The sequence below is a fragment of the Littorina saxatilis genome, linkage group LG17 (genome assembly GCF_037325665.1).
Source record: "Littorina saxatilis isolate snail1 linkage group LG17, US_GU_Lsax_2.0, whole genome shotgun sequence".
Lineage (NCBI taxonomy): Eukaryota > Metazoa > Mollusca > Gastropoda > Littorinimorpha > Littorinidae > Littorina > Littorina saxatilis.
This window is the reverse complement of record NC_090261.1, coordinates 64,145-87,251: the sequence shown is the minus strand read 5'-3', so window position 1 is coordinate 87,251 and position 23,107 is coordinate 64,145. Positions and strand designations below refer to the sequence as shown.

The window sequence follows — 23,107 nt, the reverse complement described above, 5'->3', positions numbered from 1 at the left end:
GTGTGTGAGTTATACACCCTTGTTGTGTTGACATGGATTGAGTGTGTGAGTTATCCGTCCTTGTGTTGACATTGATTGTGTGTGTGAGTTATACGCCCTTGTTGTGTTGACATGGATTGTGTGTGTGAGTTATCCATCCTTGTTGTGTTGACATGGATTGTGTGTGTGAGTTATACGCCATTGTTGTGTTGACATGGATTGTGTGTGTGAGTTATCCGTCCTTGTTGTGTTCACATGGATTTTGTGTGTGAGTTATACGCCCTTGTTGTGTTGACATGGAATGTGTGTGTGAGTTATACGCCCTTGTTGTGTTCCCATGGATTGTGTGTGTGAGTTATACGCCCTTGTTGTGTTGACATGGGTTGTGTGTGTGAGTTATTTGTCCTTGTTGTGTTCACATGGATTGTGTGTGTGAGTTATACGTCCTTGTTGTGTTGACATGGAATGTGTGTGTGAGTTATACGCCCTTGTTGTGTTGACATGGATTGTGTGTGTGAGTTATATGCCCTTGTTGTGTTGACATGGATTGTGTGTGTGAGTTATACGCCCTTGTTGTGTTGACATGGATTGTGTGTGTGAGTTATACGCCCTTGTTGTGTTGACATGGATTGTGTGTGTGAGTTATACGCCCTTGTTGTGTTGACATGGAATGTGTGTGTGAGTTATACGCCCTTGTTGTGTTGACATGGATTGTGTGTGTGAGTTATACGCCCTTGTTGTGTTGACATGGATTGTGTGTGTGAGTTATACGCCCTTGTTGTGTTGACATGGAATGTGTGTGTGAGTTATACGTCCTTGTTGTGTTGACATGGAATGTGTGTGTGAGTTATACGCCCTTGTTGTGTTGACATGGATTGTGTGTGTGAGTTATATGCCCTTGTTGTGTTGACATGGATTGTGATTGTGAGTTATATGCCCTTGTTGTGTTGACATGGATTGTGTGTGTGAGTTATATGCCCTTGTTGTGTTGACATGGATTGTGTGTGTGAGTTATACGCCCTTGTTGTGTTGACATGGAATGTGTGTGTGAGTTATACGCCCTTGTTGTGTTGACATGGATTGTGTGTGTGAGTTATACGCCCTTGTTGTGTTGACATGGATTGTGTGTGTGAGGTATATGCCCTTGTTGTGTTGACATGGATTGTGTGTGTGAGTTATATGCCCTTGTTGTGTTGACATGGATTGGGTGTGTGAGTTATATGCCCTTGTTGTGTTGACATGGATTGTGTGTGTGAGTTATATGCCCTTGTTGTGTTGACATGGATTGTGTGTGTGAGTTAAAGCACAAAATTGATGACGTGTTGGTTCTTGTGGGATGTTGGTAGAGCAGTTAGGTTGTAGGTTAAGCGCGGGGAGCTCGTATTGATACTTGCGTATATAAATGTGATTTATTATTATTATTATTATTATTATCATTGACTCACATGCGAAGCAAAAGTGAGTCTATGTACTCACCCGAGTCGTCCGTCCGTCCGTCCGTCCGTCCGTCCGTCCGTCCGGAAAACTTTAACGTTGGGTATTTCTTGGACACTATTCAGTCTATCAGTACCAAATTTGGCAAGATGGTGTATGATGACAAGGCCCCAAAAAACATACATAGCATCTTGACCTTGCTTCAAGGTCAAGGTCGCAGGGGCCATAAATGTTGTCTAAAAAACAGCTATTTTTCACATTTTTCCCATTTTCTCTGAAGTTTTTGAGATTGAATACCTCACCTATATATGATATATAGGGCAAAGTAAGCCCCATCTTTTGATACCAGTTTGGTTTACCTTGCTTCAAGGTCAAGGTCACAGGAGCTCTTCAAAGTTGGATTGTATACATATTTTGAAGTGACCTTGACCCTGAACTATGGAAGATAACTGTTTCAAACTTAAAAATTATGTGGGGCACATGTTATGCTTTCATCATGAGACAAATTTGGTCACATATGATCAAGGTCAAGGTCACTTTGACCCTTATGAAATGTGACCAAAATAAGGTAGTGAACCACTAAAAGTGACCATATCTCATGGTAGAAGCACCATTGTACTTCCTATGTCTTGAATTAACAGCTTTGTGTTGCATGACCTTGGATGACCTTGACCTTGGGTCAAGGTCACATGTATTTTGGTAGGAAAAATGTGTAAAGCAGTTCTTAGTGTATGATGTCATGAAAGGTCAAGGTCAAGCATGTGAGTCGTATGGGCTTTGCCCTTCTTGTTACGATTATTATTGTTATTATTACCGTAAAATCCTTAGCAAACGCCCAGTATGTAGCAAATGCCAACCCCTACTTTGGGCCAAAAGTTGTTCAGAGGGGTCACTACCTAGCAAACGCCCACCCCGGTGTGATTTAAAAAAAAAATGGTCATCTTGCGGGAGAGAAACAGACACATTCCACCTCGCGTCCTTCCCCAGTTGAGAGTGTTTGCTAGGGATTTTACGGTAACAGTATAAGAAGGAGAGGTGTATAAAGCAAAACATTGACGCCCTGTTTTTACTGTCAGCTGAGGGATGAAGACCTGTCGAAAGAGCTGCAGGAGTCCAACTGGTTCTCGGCCCCGTCAGCGCTGCGTGTATACGGCCAGTACCTCAACCTGGACAAGGATCGCAACGGCATGCTCAGCAAGCAGGAGCTGGCCAGGTAATGATATGTGGCAAGTGGTGACGTGTGGCAGGGAGTGATGTGTGCCAGGTAATCACAGGTGACAGGGTAGTGACGTGTGCCAGGTAGTATTGACGTGTGCCAGGTAGTGACGTGAGGCAGGTAGTGACGTGTGCCAGGTAATGACGTGTGGCAGGTAGTGACGTGTGGCAGGTAGTGAGTGACGTGTAGCAGACAGTGACGTGTGGCAGCTTGTGACGTGTGCCAGGTAATGACGTGTGGCAGGTAGTGACGTGTAACAGTGACGTTGTGATGTGTGGCAGGTAGTGTCGTGTGTCAGGTAATGACGTGTGGCAGGTAGTGACGTGTAGCAGGTTGTGACGTGTGGCAGATAGTGACGTGTAGCAGGTAGTGACGTGTGGCAGGTAGTGACGTGTGCCAGGTATTGACGTGTGGCAGGTAGTGACGTGTGGCAGGTAATGACATGTGGCAGGTAATGGCGTGTGGCAGGTGGTGATGTTTCGCAGGTAATGACATGTGGCAGGTAATGGCGTGTGGCAGGTGGTGATGTTTCGCAGGTAATGACGTGTGCCAGGTAGTGACGTGTGCCAGTGACGTGGTGATGATGGTAGGTAGTGGCGTGTGCCAGGTAGTGACGTGTGCCAGTGACGTGGTGATGATGGTAGGTAGTGGCGTGTGGCAGGTAGTGACGTGTGGTAAGTATTTGACGTGTGGCAGGTAGTGACGTGTGGCAGTGACGTGTGGCAGGTAATGAATGGTGGCAGGTAGTGACATGTGGCAGGCAGTGATGTCTGGCAGGTAGTGACGTGTGGCAGGCAGTGACGTGTGGCAGGTAGTGACGTGTGGCAGGTAGTGACGTGTAGCATGTAATGACGTGTATCAGGCAGTGACGTGTGGCAGGTAGTGACGTGTGGCAGGTAGTGACGTGTAGCATGTAATGACGTGTATCAGGCAGTGACGTGTGGCAGGTAGTGACGTGTGGCAGGTAGTGACGTGTAGCAGGTAGTGATGTGTAGCATGTAATGACGTGTATCAGGTAGTGATGTGTGGCAGGTAGTGACGTGTAGCAGGTAGTGACATGTGGCAGGTAGTGACGTGTGGCAGGTAGTGACGTGTGGCAGGTAGTGACGTGTAGCAGGTAGTGATGTGTAGCATGTAATGACGTGTATCAGGTGGTGACGTGTGGCAGGTAGTGACGTGTGTGAGATAATGACGTGTGGCAGGTAGTGACGTGTGGCAGGTAGTGACGTGTGGCAGGTAGTGACGTGTGGCAGGTAGTGACGTTGTGCAGGTAGTGACGTGTGGCAGGTAGTGACGTGTGGCAGGTAGTGACGTGTGGCAGATAGTGACGTTGTGCAGGTAGTGATGTGTGGCAGGTAGTGACGTGTGGCAGGTAATGACGTGTGGCAGATAGTAATGTGTGGCAGATAGTGACGTGTGGCAGATAGTGACGTGTGTGAGGTAATGACGTGTGCCAGGTAGTGACGTGTGGCAGATAGTGACGTGTGTGAGGTAATGACGTGTGGCAGGTAGTGACGTGTGGCAGATAGTGACGTGTGTGAGGTAATGACGTGTGGCAGGTAGTGACGTGTGCCATGTAGTGACGTGTGGCAGGTAGTGACGTGTGTGAGGTAATGACGTGTGGCAGGTAGTGACGTGTGGCAGGTAGTGACGTGTGGCAGGTAATGACGTGTGCCAGGTAGTGACGAGTGGCAGGTAGTGACGTGTGTGAGATAATGACGTGTGGCAGGTAATGACGTGTGGCAGGTAGTGACGTGTGCCAGGTAGTGACGTGTGTGAGATAATGACGTGTGGCAGGTAGTGACGTGTGGCAGGTAGTGACGTGTGGCAGGTAGTGACGTGTGGCAGGTAGTGACGTGTGGCAGGTAGTGACGTGTGGCAGATAGTAATGTGTGGCAGATAGTGACGTGTGGCAGATAGTGACGTGTGTGAGGTAATGACGTGTGCCAGGTAGTGACGTGTGGCAGATAGTGACGTGTGTGAGGTAATGACGTGTGGCAGGTAGTGACGTGTGGCAGGTAGTGACGTGTAGCAGGTAGTGACATGTGGCAGGTAGTGACGTGTGGCAGGTAGTGACGTGTGGCAGGTAGTGACGTGTGGCAGGTAGTGATGTGTAGCATGTAATGACGTGTATCAGGTGGTGACGTGTGGCAGGTAGTGACGTGTGTGAGATAATGACGTGTGGCAGGTAGTGACGTGTGGCAGGTAGTGACGTGTGGCAGGTAGTGACGTGTGGCAGGTAGTGACGTTGTGCAGGTAGTGACGTGTGGCAGGTAGTGACGTGTGGCAGGTAGTGACGTGTGGCAGATAGTGACGTTGTGCAGGTAGTGATGTGTGGCAGGTAGTGACGTGTGGCAGGTAATGACGTGTGGCAGATAAAAATGTGTGGCAGATAGTGACGTGTGGCAGATAGTGACGTGTGTGAGGTAATGACGTGTGCCAGGTAGTGACGTGTGGCAGATAGTGACGTGTGTGAGGTAATGACGTGTGGCAGGTAGTGACGTGTGGCAGATAGTGACGTGTGTGAGGTAATGACGTGTGGCAGGTAGTGACGTGTGCCATGTAGTGACGTGTGGCAGGTAGTGACGTGTGTGAGGTAATGACGTGTGGCAGGTAGTGACGTGTGGCAGGTAGTGACGTGTGGCAGGTAATGACGTGTGCCAGGTAGTGACGTGTGGCAGGTAGTGACGTGTGTGAGATAATGACGTGTGGCAGGTAATGACGTGTGGCAGGTAGTGACGTGTGCCAGGTAGTGACGTGTGTGAGATAATGACGTGTGGCAGGTAGTGACGTGTGGCAGATAGTGACGTGTGGCAGATAGTGACGTGTGTGAGGTAATGACGTGTGCCAGGTAGTGACGTGTGGCAGATAGTGACGTGTGTGAGGTAATGACGTGTGGCAGGTAGTGACGTGTGGCAGATAGTGACGTGTGTGAGGTAATGACGTGTGGCAGGTAGTGACGTGTGCCAGGTAGTGACGTGTGGCAGGTAGTGACGTGTGTGAGGCACAGACGTGTGCCAGGTAGTGACGTGTGGCAGGTAGTGACGTGTGGCAGGTATTGACGTGTGTGAGGCAAAGACGTGTGCCAGGTAGTGACGTGTGGCAGGTAGTGACGTGTGGCAGGTAGTGACGTGTGTGAAGCAAAGACGTGTGCCAGGTAGTGACGTGTGCCAGGTAGTGACGTGTGGCAGGTAGTGACGTGTTTGAGATAATGACGTGTGGCAGGTAGTGACGTGTGGCAGGTAGTGACGTGTGGCAGGTAGTGACGTGTGGCAGGTAGTGACGTGTGTGAGATAATGACGTGTGGCAGGTAGTGACGTGTGGCAGGTAATGACGTGTGCCAGGTAGTGACGTGTGCCAGGTAGTGACGTGTGGCAGGTAGTGACGTGTGTGAGATAATGACGTGTGGCAGGTAGTGACGTGTGGCAGGTAGTGACGTGTGCCAGGTAGTGACGTGTGGCAGGTAGTGACGTGTGGCAGGTAGTGACGTGTAGCAGGTAGTGACGTGTGGCAGGTAGTGACGTGTGGCAGGTAGTGACGTGTGTGAGATAATGACGTGTGGCAGATAGTGACGTGTGGCAGGTAGTGATGTGTGGCAGGTAGTGACGTGTGTGAGATAATGACGTGTGGCAGGTAGTGACGTGTGCCAGGTAGTGACGTGTGTGAGGTAATGACGTGTGGCAGGTAGTGACGTGTGGCAGGTAGTGACGTGTGGCAGGTAGTGACGTGTGGCAGGTAGTGACGTGTGGCAGGTAGTGACGTGTGGCAGGTAGTGACGTGTGGCAGGTAGTGACGTGTGTGAGATAATGACGTGTGGCAGGTAGTGACGTGTGTGAGATAATGACGTGTGGCAGGTAGTGACGTGTGGCAGGTAGTGACGTGTGGCAGGTAGTGACGTGTGGCAGGTAGTGACGTGTGCCAGGTAATGACGTGTGGCAGATAGTGACGTGTGTGAGGTAATGACGTGTGCCAGGTAGAGACGTGTGTGAGGCAAAGACGTGTGCCAGGTAGTGACGTGTGTGAGATAATGACGTGTGTGAGGTAATGACGTGTGCCAGGTAGTGACGTGTGGCAGATAGTGACGTTTGTGAGGTAATGGACGTGTGCCAGGTAATACGTGTGGCAGATAGTGACGTTTGTGAGGTAATGGACGTGTGCCAGGTAATTACGTGTGGCAGGTAGTGATGTGTGCCAGGTGGTGATGTGTGGTGGGTAGTGATGTGTGCCAGGTAATGACGTGTGCCAGGTGTGGCAGTGATGTAGTGACAGTGACATGTGTCAGGGACGTGTGGCAGTGATGTAATGACAGTGACGTAGTGGCATGTGGCAGTGACGTAGTGACATGTGGCAGTGGCAGTGATGTTGTGACAGTGATGTAGTGACAGTGATGTGTGGCAGGTAATGACGTGTGGCAGTGACGTAGTGACTGTGTTTGATTTTGTGTTTGTGGGGTGGCAGGTACGGTACAGGCACCCTGACTGTGTTTGATTGTGTGTTTGTGGGGTGGCAGGTATGGTACAGGCACCCTGACTGTGTTTGATTGTGTGTTTGTGGGGTGGCAGGTACGGTACAGGCACCCTGATTGTGTTTGATTGTGTGTTTGTGGGGTGGCAGGTATGGTACAGGCACCCTGACTGTGTTTGACTGTGTGTTTGTGGGGTGGCAGGTACGGTAGAGGCACCCTGACTGTGTTTGATTGTGTGTTTGTGGGGTGGCAGGTACGGTAGAGGCACCCTGACTGTGTTTGACTGTGTTTCTGTGCTGGCAGGTACGGTACAGGCACCCTGACTGTGTTTGATTGTGTGTTTGTGGGGTGGCAGGTACGGTACAGGCACCCTGACTGTGTTTGACTGTGTGTTTGTGGGGTGGCAGGTACGGTACAGGCACCCTGACTGTGTTTGACTGTGTGTTTGTGGGGTGGCAGGTACGGTAGAGGCACCCTGACTGTGTTTGACTGTGTGTTTGTGGGGTGGCAGGTACAGTACAGGCACCCTGACTGTGTTTGATTGTGTGTTTGTGGGGTGGCAGGTACGGTACAGGCACCCTGACTGTGTTTGAATGTGTGTTTGTGGGGTGGCAGGTACGGTAGAGGCACCCTGACTGTGTTTGACTGTGTGTTTGTGGGGTGGCAGGTACGGTAGAGGCACCCTGACTGTGTTTGACTGTGTGTTTGTGGGGTGGCAGGTACAGTACAGGCACCCTGACTGTGTTTGATTGTGTGTTTGTGGGGTGGCAGGTACGGTACAGGCACCCTGACTGTGTTTGACTGTGTGTTTGTGGGGTGGCAGGTACGGTAGAGGCACCCTGACTGTGTTTGATTGTGTGTTTGTGGGGTGGCAGGTACGGTACAGGCACCCTGACTGTGTTTGATTGTGTGTTTGTGGGGTGGCAGGTATGGTACAGGCACCCTGACTGTGTTTGACTGTGTGTTTCTGTGCTGGCAGGTACGGTACAGGCACCCTGACTGTGTTTGATTGTGTGTTTGTGGGGTGGCAGGTACGGTACAGGCACCCTGACTGTGTTTGACTGTGTTTCTGTGCTGGCAGGTACGGTACAGGCACCCTGACTGTGTTTGACTGTGTGTTTGTGGGGTGGCAGGTACGGTACAGGCACCCTGACTGTGTTTGATTGTGTGTTTGTGGGGTGGCAGGTACGGTACAGGCACCCTGACTGTGTTTGATTGTGTGTTTGTGGGGTGGCAGGTACGGTACAGGCACCCTGACTGTGTTTGATTGTGTGTTAGTGGGGTGGCAGGTACGGTACAGGCACCCTGACTGTGTTTGACTGTGTGTTTCTGTGCTGGCAGGTATGGTACAGGCACCCTGACTGTGTTTGATTGTGTGTTTGTGGGGTGGCAGGTACGGTACAGGCACCCTGACTGTGTTTGACTGTGTGTTTCTGTGCTGGCAGGTATGGTACAGGCACCCTGACTGTGTTTGATTGTGTGTTTGTGGGGTGGCAGGTACGGTACAGGCACCCTGACTGTGTTTGATTGTGTGTTTGTGGGGTGGCAGGTACGGTACAGGCACCCTGACTGTGTTTGACTGTGTGTTTGTGGGGTGGCAGGTACGGTACAGGCACCCTGACTGTGTTTGACTGTGTGTTTGTGGGGTGGCAGGTACGGTAGAGGCACCCTGACTGTGTTTGACTGTGTGTTTGTGGGGTGGCAGGTACGGTACAGGCACCCTGACTGTGTTTGATTGTGTGTTTGTGGGGTGGCAGGTACGGTACAGGCACCCTGACTGTGTTTGACTGTGTGTTTGTGGGGTGGCAGGTACGGTAGAGGCACCCTGACTGTGTTTGACTGTGTGTTTGTGGGGTGGCAGGTACGGTAGAGGCACCCTGACTGTGTTTGACTGTGTGTTTGTGGGGTGGCAGGTACAGTACAGGCACCCTGACTGTGTTTGATTGTGTGTTTGTGGGGTGGCAGGTACGGTACAGGCACCCTGACTGTGTTTGACTGTGTGTTTGTGGGGTGGCAGGTACGGTAGAGGCACCCTGACTGTGTTTGATTGTGTGTTTGTGGGGTGGCAGGTACGGTACAGGCACCCTGACTGTGTTTGATTGTGTGTTTGTGGGGTGGCAGGTATGGTACAGGCACCCTGACTGTGTTTGACTGTGTGTTTCTGTGCTGGCAGGTACGGTACAGGCACCCTGACTGTGTTTGATTGTGTGTTTGTGGGGTGGCAGGTACGGTACAGGCACCCTGACTGTGTTTGACTGTGTTTCTGTGCTGGCAGGTACGGTACAGGCACCCTGACTGTGTTTGACTGTGTGTTTGTGGGGTGGCAGGTACGGTACAGGCACCCTGACTGTGTTTGACTGTGTGTTTGTGGGGTGGCAGGTACGGTACAGGCACCCTGACTGTGTTTGACTGTGTGTTTGTGGGGTGGCAGGTACGGTACAGGCACCCTGACTGTGTTTGACTGTGTGTTTGTGGGGTGGCAGGTACAGTACAGGCACCCTGACTGTGTTTGATTGTGTGTTTGTGGGGTGGCAGGTACGGTACAGGCACCCTGACTGTGTTTGACTGTGTGTTTGTGGGGTGGCAGGTACGGTAGAGGCACCCTGACTGTGTTTGACTGTGTGTTTGTGGGGTGGCAGGTACGGTAGAGGCACCCTGACTGTGTTTGACTGTGTGTTTGTGGGGTGGCAGGTACAGTACAGGCACCCTGACTGTGTTTGATTGTGTGTTTGTGGGGTGGCAGGTACGGTACAGGCACCCTGACTGTGTTTGACTGTGTGTTTGTGGGGTGGCAGGTACGGTAGAGGCACCCTGACTGTGTTTGATTGTGTGTTTGTGGGGTGGCAGGTACGGTACAGGCACCCTGACTGTGTTTGATTGTGTGTTTGTGGGGTGGCAGGTATGGTACAGGCACCCTGACTGTGTTTGACTGTGTGTTTCTGTGCTGGCAGGTACGGTACAGGCACCCTGACTGTGTTTGATTGTGTGTTTGTGGGGTGGCAGGTACGGTACAGGCACCCTGACTGTGTTTGACTGTGTTTCTGTGCTGGCAGGTACGGTACAGGCACCCTGACTGTGTTTGACTGTGTGTTTGTGGGGTGGCAGGTACGGTAGAGGCACCCTGACTGTGTTTGATTGTGTGTTTGTGGGGTGGCAGGTACGGTACAGGCACCCTGACTGTGTTTGATTGTGTGTTTGTGGGGTGGCAGGTACGGTACAGGCACCCTGACTGTGTTTGATTGTGTGTTTGTGGGGTGGCAGGTACGGTACAGGCACCCTGACTGTGTTTGACTGTGTGTTTCTGTGCTGGCAGGTATGGTACAGGCACCCTGACTGTGTTTGATTGTGTGTTTGTGGGGTGGCAGGTACGGTACAGGCACCCTGACTGTGTTTGACTGTGTGTTTCTGTGCTGGCAGGTATGGTACAGGCACCCTGACTGTGTTTGATTGTGTGTTTGTGGGGTGGCAGGTATGGTACAGGCACCCTGACTGTGTTTGACTGTGTGTTTCTGTGCTGGCAGGTACGGTACAGGCACCCTGACTGTGTTTGACTGTGTGTTTCTGTGCTGGCAGGTATGGTACAGGTACCCTGACGGACGTGTTTCTGGACCGCGTGTTCCAGGAGTGCTTGACTTACGAAGGAGAAATGGTACACAGTTTGAACCTCCTTCCTTCCTTCCTTCCTTCCTTCCTTCCTTCCTTCCTTCCTTCCTTCCTTCCTTCCTTCCTTCCTTCCTTCCTTCCTTTTTACATTTGGTCAAGTTTTGACTAAATGTTTTAACATAGAGGGGGAATCGAGACGAGGGTCATGGTGTATGTGTGTGTGTGTGTCTGTGTGTGTGTCTGTGCATGTGTGTGTAGAGCGATTTAGACTAAACTACTGGACCGATCTTTATGAAATTTGACGTGAGAGTTCCTGATTATGATATCCCCAGACGTTTTTTTCATTGTTTGGATAAATGTCTTTGATAACGTGATATCCGGCTTTTTGTAAAAGTTGTGGCGGCATTGTCACACCTTCATTTTTAAATGAAATTGATTGAAATTTTGGCCAAGCAATCATTGACGAAGGCCTGACTTTGGTATTGCATTTCAGCTTGGAGGCTTAACATTTAATTAATGACTTTGGTCATTAAAAATCTAAAAATTGTAATTAAAATTATTTGGCTCTCTGATGTTGTCTTTAGGAAGTTTTGTCTAAGAGACATCCTGGCTGTCAATCAGGAATTTCTATGGTCCTTTCCTGACTTGTTGGCAGCGGGCCAGTTCCTGGCAAGGGTGTTAGAGTGAGTTAGATTTTTCTTTCCCACCGGGCCCTTCCTGCATTTTTGGCAGTGGGCCAGTTTCTGGCAAGGTTTTTAGAGTGAGTTAGATTTTTCTTTCCCACCGCCTTGTTGATGTTATCTACTATATGTGATTGGGAGTAAGAATATGTAATTTAATGGAAAATTTTATAAGTAAATTTTCATTTGATTAATATACTTACCCCAATCACATAGTGTAGGCCCTCCCGCCTGCCCCGCTTATGGTTTTTTAGTTTCTTTAAAGCCGTATGATTATTACCACGTGTTGGTAGAGGAAGTGACGTAGTATCCACCAATGGGAGGTAACTCTCAGGGTACCTGCTCATTACCAGGGCTATTTAAGCCTTTTTTGGTGATGGGGTTGCTTCCCTTTTAAAGTGTTAAACGGGTAAGCGTTTTCAGAACCTAGCATCTCAGACTGTGTCAAATGCTATGTGTGATTGGGGCCTGTTTTGGTGGTGGTGAGAGACGCTGTTAGGGAAATGTTCTTTTTGGAGCCTGTTTTGGTGAGAGACACTGATTTGACTAGGGAAATGTTCTTTTTGGAGCCTGTTTTGGTGAGAGACACTGATTTGAGGGCCAATCGGTCTGTTAAACAGCGGTCTCTTGGCACTTTTTCAAGTTGGAAACCAGAACGCTGTAGCCTGATGAACCATTCAGTCAAGCACAGAAGCCAGACACACCAGCGGTGAAGAGATGACAGTCGTACACTGACAAACGTCTGATTCGCTCTTACCTTTACAACATGCACGCACGCAATTAACAACGTGCATACACACATCATTTTGACCAGTAGGAATAGAGACAGACAGACAGACAGACAGACAGACAGACAGACAGAGAAAAAGATACAAAGAGAGCGAGAGGCCAATGTTTGTATTGCGCTTAGAGGAAAGATTGTCGCAAGATTAAGTCATAATCTCTCGCCACTCAATATGTGTGCGTATGCAGCTTACTTTTGTGGATCGGCGTACAGGTTTTTAACCTAAATCGTCGCACAAGTACAAGTAAGTAAGTAAGACTCGATATGAGGTTCCGTTATCTATGAGTCCGCTGAAGAGAGTGGTAGTCAAAGGTTTCAAAGCCTGCTGTCGTCTCAACGAATTTCTTCATTTTGAGCATTTTTTAGACACACACACACACATTAAACTAAATAATTTTTTTATCAGGAAATGATAAGAAATGAACGAATTTTCATTTTACAGGTCTTGTTTAATTAGAAATAAAGAAAGACTATTTAATGGGTGTCTTTCATTTTAAGCACATTTGTCAATCAAACAGAATAAAACCATATTTGTTTGATTCAGAAGAAAATAACGAATACAATGATATCAATTTTGTAAACCAAATTTTAATTTTTTTAAAAGTTAAAATGGCAATTTGTTTATGTACCAAGCTGAAATGCAATCCCATAGTCCAGACTGGGTCAAAGATTGTGTGACAAAAATGTCAAGAAAATCAAAAAAATGTAGCTGTGACAGTGCGGCCTCAACTTTTGCAAACGAGACAAAGCCACCCTCTGCCCTGGTTAAAACTTTGAGTGATTACTTGATTGAACAATAAAAGGGAGAAAATCACGCTTTACAAAGCCAGACGTTTGGAGAGCACAGTGACATTTTAGAATGTTTTGCTTAAAGACACGCATAGTCACAACTCATTATTTATGAAGATGTGCACTGTGTATGTTGTTGATCGTATGTGTGTTGTCAGGACTACAAGACGTACCTGGCCATGAGGGATGTTGATGATATGTGTGTTGTCAGGACTACAAGACGTACCTGGCCATGAGGGATGTTGATGATATGTGTGTTGTTAGGACTACAAGACGTACCTGGCCATGAATGATGTTGATGATATGTGTGTTGTTAGGACTACAAGACGTACCTGGCCATGAATGATGTTGATGATATGTGTGTTGTCAGGACTACAAGACGTGTGTTGTCAGGACTACAAGACGTACCTGGCCATGAATGATGTTGATGATATATCTGTTGTTAGGACGACAAGACGTACCTGGCCATGAATGATGTTGATGATATGTGTGTTGTTAGGACTACAAGACGTACCTGGACTTTGTGCTGGCCATGGAGAACCGCCGGGAGCCTCAGGCGCTGCGTTACCTGTTTCGCATTTTGGACGTTCAGCACCGCGGACATCTCAATGTCTTCTCCCTCAACTTCTTCTTCAGGGTAGGCTGTTTGTGTATCTCAATGTCTTCTCCCTCAACTTCTTCTTCAGGGTAGGCTGTTTGTGTATCTCAACATCTTCTCCCTGAAATTCTTCTTCAGGGTAGGCTGTTTGTGTATTTGAACTACTTGTTTAGGATAGGCAGTTTGTGTATTTCAACTTCTTGTTCAGGGTAGGCTGTTTGTGTATCTCAACTACTTGTTCAGGATAGGCTGTTTGTGTATTTCAACGACTGGTTTAGGATAGGCAGTTTGTGTATTTCAACTTCTTATTCAGGGTAGGCTGTTTGTGTATTTTAACTTCTTGTTCAGGGTAGGCTGTTTGTGTATTTCAACGACTGGTTTAGGATAGGCAGTTTGTGTATTTTAACTTCTTATTCAGGGTACGCTGTTTGTGTATTTTAACTTCTTGTTGAGGATAGGCTGTTTGTGTATTATAACTACTTGTTCAGGAAAGGCTGTTTATGTATTTGAACTTCTTGTTCAGGATAGGCTGTTTGTGTATTTCAACTTCTTGTTCAGGATAGGCTGTTTGTGTATTTCAACTTCTTGTTCAGGATAGACTGTTTGTGTATTTCAACTATTTGTTTAGGATAGGTTGTTTGTGTATCTCAACTACAATGTACTTGTTTAGGATAGGCTGTTTGTGTATCTCAACTTATTGTTCAGGATAGGCTGTTTGAGTATCTCAACTACTTGTTCAGGATAGGCTTTTTGTGTATCTCAACTACTTGTTCAGGATAGGCTGTGTGTCTATCTCACCTTCTTGTTCAGGATAGGCTGTTTGTGTATCTCAACTTCTTGTTCAGGATAGGCTGTTTGTGTATTTCAACTTCTTGTTCAGGGTACGCTGTTTGTGTATTATAACTACTTGTTCAGGAAAGGCTGTTTGTGTATCTCAACTTCTTGTTCAGGATAGGCTGTTTGTGTATCTCAACTACTTGTTCAGGATAGGCTGTTTGTGTATCTCAACTACTTGTTCAGGATAGGCTGTTTGTGTATCTCAACTACTTGTTCAGGATAGGCTGTTTGTGTATCTCAACTACTTGTTCAGGATAGGCTGTTTGTGTATCTCAACTACTTGTTCATGATAGGCTGTTTGTGTATCTCAACTACTTGTTCATGATAGGCTGTTTGTGTATCTCAACTTCTTGTTCATGATAGGCTGTTTGTGTATCTCAACTACTTGTTCAGGATAGGCTGTTTGTGTATCTCAACTACTTGTTCAGGAAAGGCTGTTTGTGTATCTCAACTACTTGTTCAGGATAGGCTGTTTGTGTATCTCAACTACTTGTTCAGGATAGGCTGTTTGTGTATTATAACTACTTGTTCAGGAAAGGCTGTTTGTGTATCTCAACTACTTGTTCAGGATAGGCTGTTTGTGTATCTCAACTACTTGTTCAGGATAGGCTGTTTGTGTATTTCAACTACCCCCCGCGGGTTAGGGGGAGTCCCATATTGGTTGGGACTAGAAAGAGTTTACCCGATGCTACCCAGCATGTCGTAAGAGGCGACTAACGGTTCTGTTTCTTCTCTTCTTTTGTCTTATTTCTGCCTTACCAGTCCTTTCACCTATATTTCCTTCCAAGAAAACTCTCCCTACTATTCCCTGCAGTTTTCCAATTCTTTTCTTGTTGTCTTATTTCTACCTTACAGGATCCATCACCTTTATTTCACTTACCAAAAGTCTTCTTTTCCACATCCTTATTTCTCTGCACCCCGCATGTCGTATGAGGCGACTAACGGATTCTGTTTCTTCTTTTACCCTTGTTAAGTGGTTCTTGTATAGAATATAGTCAATGTTTGTAAAGATTTTAGTCAAGCAGTATGTAAGAAATGTTTAGTCCTTAGTACTGGAAACTTGCATTCTCCCAGTAAGGTCATATATTGTACTACGTTGCAAGCCCCTGGAGCAATTTTTTGATTAGTGCTTTTGTGAACAAGAAACACTTAACAAGTGGCTCTATCCCATCTCCCCCCCCTTTCCCCTATCCCATCTCCCCCCTTTCCCTCGTCGCGATATAACCTTCGTGGTTGAAAACGACGTTAAACACCAAATAAAGAAATGTATCTCAACTACTTGTTCAGGATAGGCTGTTTAGGTAAAGTGTAAACGTGTTCACAGGCAATTCAGGAGCAAATGAAGCTGCATGGACAGGAGCCTGTGTCGTTTCAAGACGTGAACGATGAGATTTTCGACATGGTTAAGCCTGCCGACCCTCTCAAGCTGACCCTACAGGACCTTATCAACAGGTGAGTGAACTTTTACCTGTGCACTGCAAGTTGGCTTTTTGTGTGAGATGTATCAAGTGTGATGTATGAGTCTTGTGTTTGAACCTCCTTCCTTCCTTCCTTCCTTCCTTCCTTCCTTCCTTCCTTCCTTCCTTCCTTCCTTCCTTCCTTCCTTCCTTCCTTTGTGTTTGCCTAACATACAGTGGAGTCCAGCTATAACGAACCTGGGTATAACGAAATCCCTCTTTTAACGAACTGCCATTGATTTCCCGGCAGACAGTCTTCTATTTCTTACTTGTTACTTTTCGGCTACATCGAACCTTTTGAACTCATTTGCATAACGAACCCCTCTTTTAACAAACACGTTTTCATCGCCCCAGAGCCGTTTTGTCTCTAAAAGTCACAAGGCTACAACGAACTGATGTCAATAATTGTCTCCAAAGACAAAAATACACAAACACAAGTGAACATCGCGTGATGAGCGAACTCTGAACAAACAGCGGGAGGTGCACGGAACAGCCACCGCCGCTGTGTTTTCACTATCCAATCAGCTGCTAAGCTATGACTGTGCTCTTAAAATAGCAGTACACATCAGGCGTTTTTTGATTTGATAGCAGAGTGATCATGTGATTGCTTTGAATGTGATTTACGCTCAGTTGATACGGTTTTCTGATCAGAGCTGATCGACTTCACTCCACGTTTAAGATGTTGAAGAGAAAACGCGAATCTTGTTCCCTGGAAAAAAAAAGAATAATTCTCGCTGACGTAGATGAAAATGTGTTAAAGAAATGTGAGATCGCGGAAAAATATGCGATACCAAAGTCCACTTTGTCAACCGTAATCAACAAAGGGAAAAGATTGAAGATTCAAACTTTTTACCTGCGCGCAAACGCATGAGATCCGGACCAACTGAAAAACACACTCAACTGGACGACGCAGTGCTAGCATGGTTCAAACAGACACGAGCAATGAATGCCCCGATTTCGGGACCAATCCTCCTTAGGCCAAAAAAAAAATTAGGTGTGGTTACGGTAACATAGCCAAAAAAAATAGGGTAGGTAGGTAGGCAATCCCTTTTTTTTTTTTTTTTACTTTTTTTTCTAATGTGTACAAATTAAACCTACTTGACAGGGAAATAAGTGTGCGACTCGGGCGCTTTCGCTTTCATTGCGTTTTTTGCACTCGGTTTTTTCTTTTTTTGTGTTTTTTTTTGACAAATGTAATAAAAAGTTATAGGATCGGCCCCTAAAATTAGGGTAGGTCGGGTTACCGTAACCACACCTATTTTTTTTTTAGGCCTTATGCAAGCACAACAGTTCGCCACAGAACTTGGCATTGACAACTTTGTTGCATCGAATGGTTGGCTTGATCGTTTCAAGAAACGCAAAGGGGTTGTGTACAAGTCGATCGTGGGTGAGAGTGCCAGTGTGTCATCTGAAATGACGTACGAGTGGAAGACAACACAGTTAGTTGCCTGACATTCTCTCTCAGTATCATCCAAATGACATCTACAATGCTGACGAAACTGGATTATTCTACTGCTGCTTGCCGAACAAGACTCTTGCCATGAAGGGTGAAAATTGCCCTGGAGGAAAGCAGTCCAAGGAGCGTCTGACTGTGATTGTGTGTGCCAATATGAGTGGCACTGATCGGATACCGCTCTTCGTCATTGGCAAATTTGCGAAACCTAGGTGTTTCAGTGGTATCGGCACTCTACCATGCCAGTATGCAAGCAACCGAAAAGCCTGGATGACGTCAGTGCTGTTTGAGGGGTGGGTGAGAAAATTGGATGCCAGGATGACTTTAGAAAGACGGATAGTGGCGCTTCTGATCGTCAACTGCCCAGCTCATGGAAAGATTCAAGGCCTGTCGTCAGTGAAAGTTATTCTCCTCCCCCCAACACCACTTCTGTTCTCCAGCCTTGTGACCAGGGAATTATTCGCAACTTCAAATGCAACTACAGACAGATTGTCATTCACAAATATCTCCTGCATCTTGAACTGCAGAAAGAGCCTGGCTCCTTCCATCTGAACGTTCTTGACGCTATGTACATCGCTCGATCAGCTTGGCGCAGTGTGTCGGAGGACACAATTTCGAACTGTTTCCGACACGCAGGGTTCGTTGCCATGGACGCAGAGAGTGTCAGTCAACCCCAACCATCAATCCAAAGTGACACTTGTACTGTACCAGCGCGATACCACGAACTGGATGAGGAAGTGCCCTTCAGCGATTATGTCAACATGGATGAGGGAGTGTCCACAACAGAAATCGCGAGCATCAGAGACATTGTACACAGTGTGCAGGGGGAAGCATCGCAAGATGGAACAGCCAGTGACAGCGGTGAAGACGATGACCCAGAACCGCTCCCAACACCAACTGCCACAGAAGCACGTGTTGCTGCCAATACCCAACGTCGCTACTTGCAGGCAAAGTGCAGAGATGTCTGTGACTTGGATATGATCTCCAAATTGGAGTGTACAGTGGAAAAGTGTGCCAGTTCTGAGCAGCGTCAGACAAACATTCTGGACTTTTTCAAAACAGCTTAGAACGTGTGTCGCGGCAGTGTCAGTGTCAGTGTGTGCAGTGTCTTTTTTGACGGACACTGAGATTGTACATCACTACATGTACAGGCTTTTACACGACTTTTTAAATGTTACTTCTGAAATTGTGACAGTAAAGTGAACATTTGAACTATGCCTCTATGGATTATATTATGAAGCTGTTGAAAACATGCAGAGATTGTACTCTCCAAGTAAAGATCGATGGGACGATCATTTGAAGGTGAGTGAGAAAAATTGTCTTGAGGCCATTTAGGGTTGAAAACTCTACAGCGAATTACTGATATAACGAACTAAAATGTATCTCCCTTGAGATTCGTTGTACCCGGACTCCACTGTACATAAACTGTTAAGCACAAAATGTCCGTGTGTGTGTGTGTGTGTGCATGTGTGTGTGTGTGAATGTATCAAATGTGGAGTACAAATTGTGTGTGTGACATACATAAACTGTTAAGCACAAATTGTCTGTGTGTGTGTGTGGGTGTGTGACATACATAAACTGTTAAGCACAAATTGTCTGTGTGTGTGTGTGGGTGTGTGACATACATAAACTGTTAAGCACAAATTGTCTGTGTGTGTGTGTGTGTGTGTGACATACATAAACTGTTAAGCACAAATTGTCTGTGTGTGTGTGTGGGTGTGTGACATACATAAACTGTTAAGCACAAATTGTCTGTGTGTGTGTGTGTGTGTGTGACATACATAAACTGTTAAGCACAAATTGTCTGTGTGTGTGTGTGTGTGTGTTTGTGTGACATACATAAACTGTTAAGCACAAATTGTCTCTGTGTGTGTGTGGGTGTGTGACATACATAAACTGTTAAGCACAAATTGTCTGTGTGTGTGTGTGTGACATACATAAACTGTTAAGCACAAATTGTCTGTGTGTGTGTGTGTGTGTGTGACATACATAAACTGTTAAGCACAAATTGTCTGTGTGCGTGTGTGTGTGTGTGACATACATAAACTGTTAAGCACAAATTGTCTGTGTGTGTGTGTGTGTGTGTTTGTGTGACATACATAAACTGTTAAGCACAAATTGTCTCTGTGTGTGTGTGTGTGTGTGTGTGTGTGTGTGTGTGTGTGTGTGTGTGTGTGTTTGTGTGACATACATAAACTGTTAAGCACAAATTGTCTGTGTGTGTGTGTGTGTGTGTGTGTGTGTGTGTGTTTGTGTGACATACATAAACTGTTAAGCACAAATTGTCTGTGTGTGTGTGTGTGTGTGTGTGTGTGTGTGTGTGTGTGTGTTTGTGTGACATACATAAACTGTTAAGCACAAATTGTCTGTGTGTGTGTGTGTGTGTGTGTGACATACATAAACTGTTAAGCACAAATTGTCTGTGTGTGTGTGTGTGTGTGTGTTTGTGTGACATACATAAACTGTTAAGCACAAATTGTCTGTGTGTGTGTGTTTGTGTGACATACATAAACTGTTAAGCACAAATTGTCTGTGTGTGTGTGTGTTGGTGTGGGTGTGTGACATACATAAACTGTTAAGCACAAATTGTCTGTGTGTGTGTGTGTGTTTGTGTGACATACATAAACTGTTAAGCACAAATTGTCTGTGTGTGTGTGTGTTGGTGTGGGTGTGTGACATACATAAACTGTTAAGCACAAATTGTCTGTGTGTGTGTGTGTGTTTGTGTGACATACATAAACTGTTAAGCACAAATTGTCTGTGTGTGTGTGTGTTGGTGTGGGTGTGTGACATACATAAACTGTTAAGCACAAATTGTCTGTGTGTGTGTGTGTGTGTTTGTGTGACATACATAAACTGTTAAGCACAAATTGTCTGTGTGTGTGTGTGTTGGTGTGGGTGTGTGACATACATAAACTGTTAAGCACAAATTGTCTGTGTGTGTGTGTGTGTGTGTTTGTGTGACATACATAAACTGTTAAGCACAAATTGTCTGTGTGTGTGTGTGTTGGTGTGGGTGTGACATACATAAACTGTTAAGCACAAATTGTGTGTGTTGGTGTGGGTGTGCATGTGTGTGTGAATGTATCAAATGTGAAGTACAAATTGTGTGTGTCACATACATAAACTGTGAAGTACAAATTGTGTGTGTGACATACATAAACTGTGAAGTACACATTGTGTGTGTGACATACATAAACTGTGAAGTACACATTGTGTGTGTGACATACATAAACTGTGAAGTACACATTGTGTGTGTGACATACATAAACTGTGAAGTACACATTGTGTGTGTGACATACATAAACTGTGAAGTACACATTGTGTGTGTGACATACATAAACTGTGAAGTACACATTGTGTGTGTGACATACATAAACTGTGAAGTACACATTGTGTGTGTGACATACATAAACTGTGAAGTACACATTGTGTGTGTGACATACATAAACTGTGAAGTACACATTGTGTGTGTGACATACATAAACTGTGAAGTACAAATTGTGTGTGTCACATACATAAACTGTGAAGTACAAATTGTGTGTCTCTGTGACATACATAAACTGTGGAGTACAAATTGTGTGTGTGTGACATACATAAACTGAAGTACAAATTGTGTGTCTGTGTGACATACATAAAAACTGTGTAGTGTAAAGTTTGTGTGTGTCTGTGTATGTGTAATGCATAGAATGTGGAGTACAAATTGTGTGTGTGTCAGTGTCTGTGTGTGTGTGTGGGCGTGCGTGCGTGCGTACATGCATGCGTGTGTGTTTGTGTGTGTGTGTAAACTGTTGAGTGCAAAATGCGTGTGTGTGTGTGTGTGTGTGTGTGTAAACTGTTGAGTGCAAAATGCGTGTTTGTGTTTCAGCGGTAAGGGCGACACAGTGGTGAGCATCTTGATCGATCTCAACGACTTCTGGACGTACGAAAACCGCGAGTACCTGGTTCCAGACCTGTCGGAGCAGGAAGGTGCTTCATCATGACGCTTTTTGGCCGCTGTCTTACCTGTGCTGGTTGCCGTGGCGTCGCCTCTCCTGGTTGTCATCTCTACCGCTTGCCAGGCGTTGACTTGGCTGGAGGACCTCTTGATTGGCATCCTTATGTCTCACCTGAGCAATACCTGTGCAGTTTTCGGTGTGGAACTGTCTATTGCTGTGTTCACTTTGGCAAATGCTGCTATTTTGTTGAAAGGAGCAGAACCAAAAGGAAAGAGTCCATGTATGCATCAGGCCTTTTTGTCAAACGTGTGTATGTGTGTTATGGGCTGTGTGTGCTTGGTGTGTTGAGGGTGCCGTTTTGGTTGTGTGTGCTTGGTGGGTTGAGGGTGCCGTGTTGGTTGTGTGTGCATTTTGGCTGTGGGCTGTGTGTGCCAATGTGTGCGAGTGTTGTGTATGTGTGTGTGTAGATAAGACTGTTGAGGATTCTTTCTGTTCATTTGTTGTACTTGATGTTGGCCAGTGTAAACAAGGAACTGTTTGGCAACAAATGACAGATCTACACAGTGAGAGACTAGAGTTTGAATATGCATGCTCACATCTAAACGTCAAATGTATTCACTATGTATTTTTAACATTTAAAGATATATATATATTACCAAGTCTGCAATATAAGCGTGTGTGTGTTGGTTTGGGGAGAAGTGGAAGCTTGTTACTTAACTCAAAATATTACAGTGTTTTTAACAGTATTGTGTCGTTACCATGTGTATTGAAATGTATGTAACATCTGTACCACCAGGAGACGCTGGTTTGTGTGTGGTTTGTGTGGATATTGTAAAGAGTCACAAAGATGCTGTGTTTTGTAGTGCACAAAGTTAGTGATGACCACTTGTCAGTTAGTGGACCAATGTACTGCTAATGATAATGTAAATGTCAGGGAGTGTCAAGGGGAGAGGGGGTGGACATTGTCAGGACCAGTTGAACAGCTAGGGAACCAGACAGTGCTAGGGGAAGGGTAGGGATGCTAAGCCTGTCCTTAATTTTGACCAACGTCAACTTGGTAAAGTTTTTATAGCGAAAACTCGCAGCTTCTGCAAAGGACTTTGTCCCCAACATTGCTTCAGCGCTCTGAAATCCCAGTGTTCCATTTACGGATGAAGCTTTGCTAGTTGGTGAGCCAGGATAGGGGGAGTTACATTTGAAAGAGAGCAAAACATGTGACTGACCAATCCAGTGCTGTTAGGTTGAGCAGCAGTTGCTGACTCTTTTGCGTTTGAATGAAGTTCCACAGAATGTTAGTCTTGTACCTTGCCCTCCACCCCACTAACCAACCCAAACGCATTGGAAGTCACTTGTGTCGTACAGTAAAACCTGTCTCTAACGGACACCCTTGGGGAATGGTAATAGTGTCCCTATTAGACAGGTGTCCCTTCTTCACAGGTGGAGGGGCCGGGGCAATATTTTACAAAGAGCACGTAAAATGAACAAGACACTTTTTGTCAGTCCTGTAGTATGTATTTATTGGATTGAACATGAGACTCACTGAAAATGTGAGTAAACAAATGATACATGTAGCAAACAACAACAACAACAACCCCCCCCCCCCCCCCCCCCCCCCCAACCTACCCCGTTCCCTACACACACTGTGCATTCAAACTTACGCAAGTCGGACGTCACAAAGCTAAAAATAGCTGACTCTTCATCAGTCATTCAATGGGAAATTCCGCAGTGTGTCTCGACCAAATTGGGTCAGCTCTTGTTTCATTCAGTTTTTCTAGTCTCAGCATAAATGCATGGAACAAAAATTTAGCTGTGCTAACTATTGTTTCCTTCGAACGATTGCTTACAAAGAGAGAGAGATCATCACGTCTTCTTTT

At 46.1% G+C, this 23,107-nt stretch overlaps 2 protein-coding genes across 2 annotated transcripts in view; both read left to right on the top strand.

Moving 5' to 3' along the window:
- The window catches only part of LOC138953980 (serine/threonine-protein phosphatase 2A regulatory subunit B'' subunit gamma-like), a 64,375-nt gene extending 41,543 nt beyond the window's left edge, over positions 1-22,832 (top strand). Inside the window, exons 7-11 of the mRNA XM_070326007.1 lie at positions 2,490-2,626; positions 10,668-10,743; positions 13,450-13,587; positions 15,710-15,837; positions 21,164-22,832. Coding sequence (XP_070182108.1) covers positions 2,490-2,626; positions 10,668-10,743; positions 13,450-13,587; positions 15,710-15,837; positions 21,164-21,278 — 594 coding nt within the window. The 3' untranslated portion in view covers positions 21,279-22,832. The remainder of the gene's footprint in view (positions 1-2,489; positions 2,627-10,667; positions 10,744-13,449; positions 13,588-15,709; positions 15,838-21,163) is intronic.
- On the top strand, positions 16,522-18,362 carry LOC138953800 (tigger transposable element-derived protein 4-like). The gene is made up of 4 exons (XM_070325709.1): positions 16,522-16,701; positions 17,133-17,225; positions 17,308-17,592; positions 17,823-18,362. The coding sequence occupies exons 1-4, from the start codon at positions 16,522-16,524 to the stop codon at positions 18,360-18,362; spliced, it is 1,098 nt and encodes a 365-aa protein (XP_070181810.1).
- Positions 22,833-23,107: the final 275 nt, after the last annotated feature.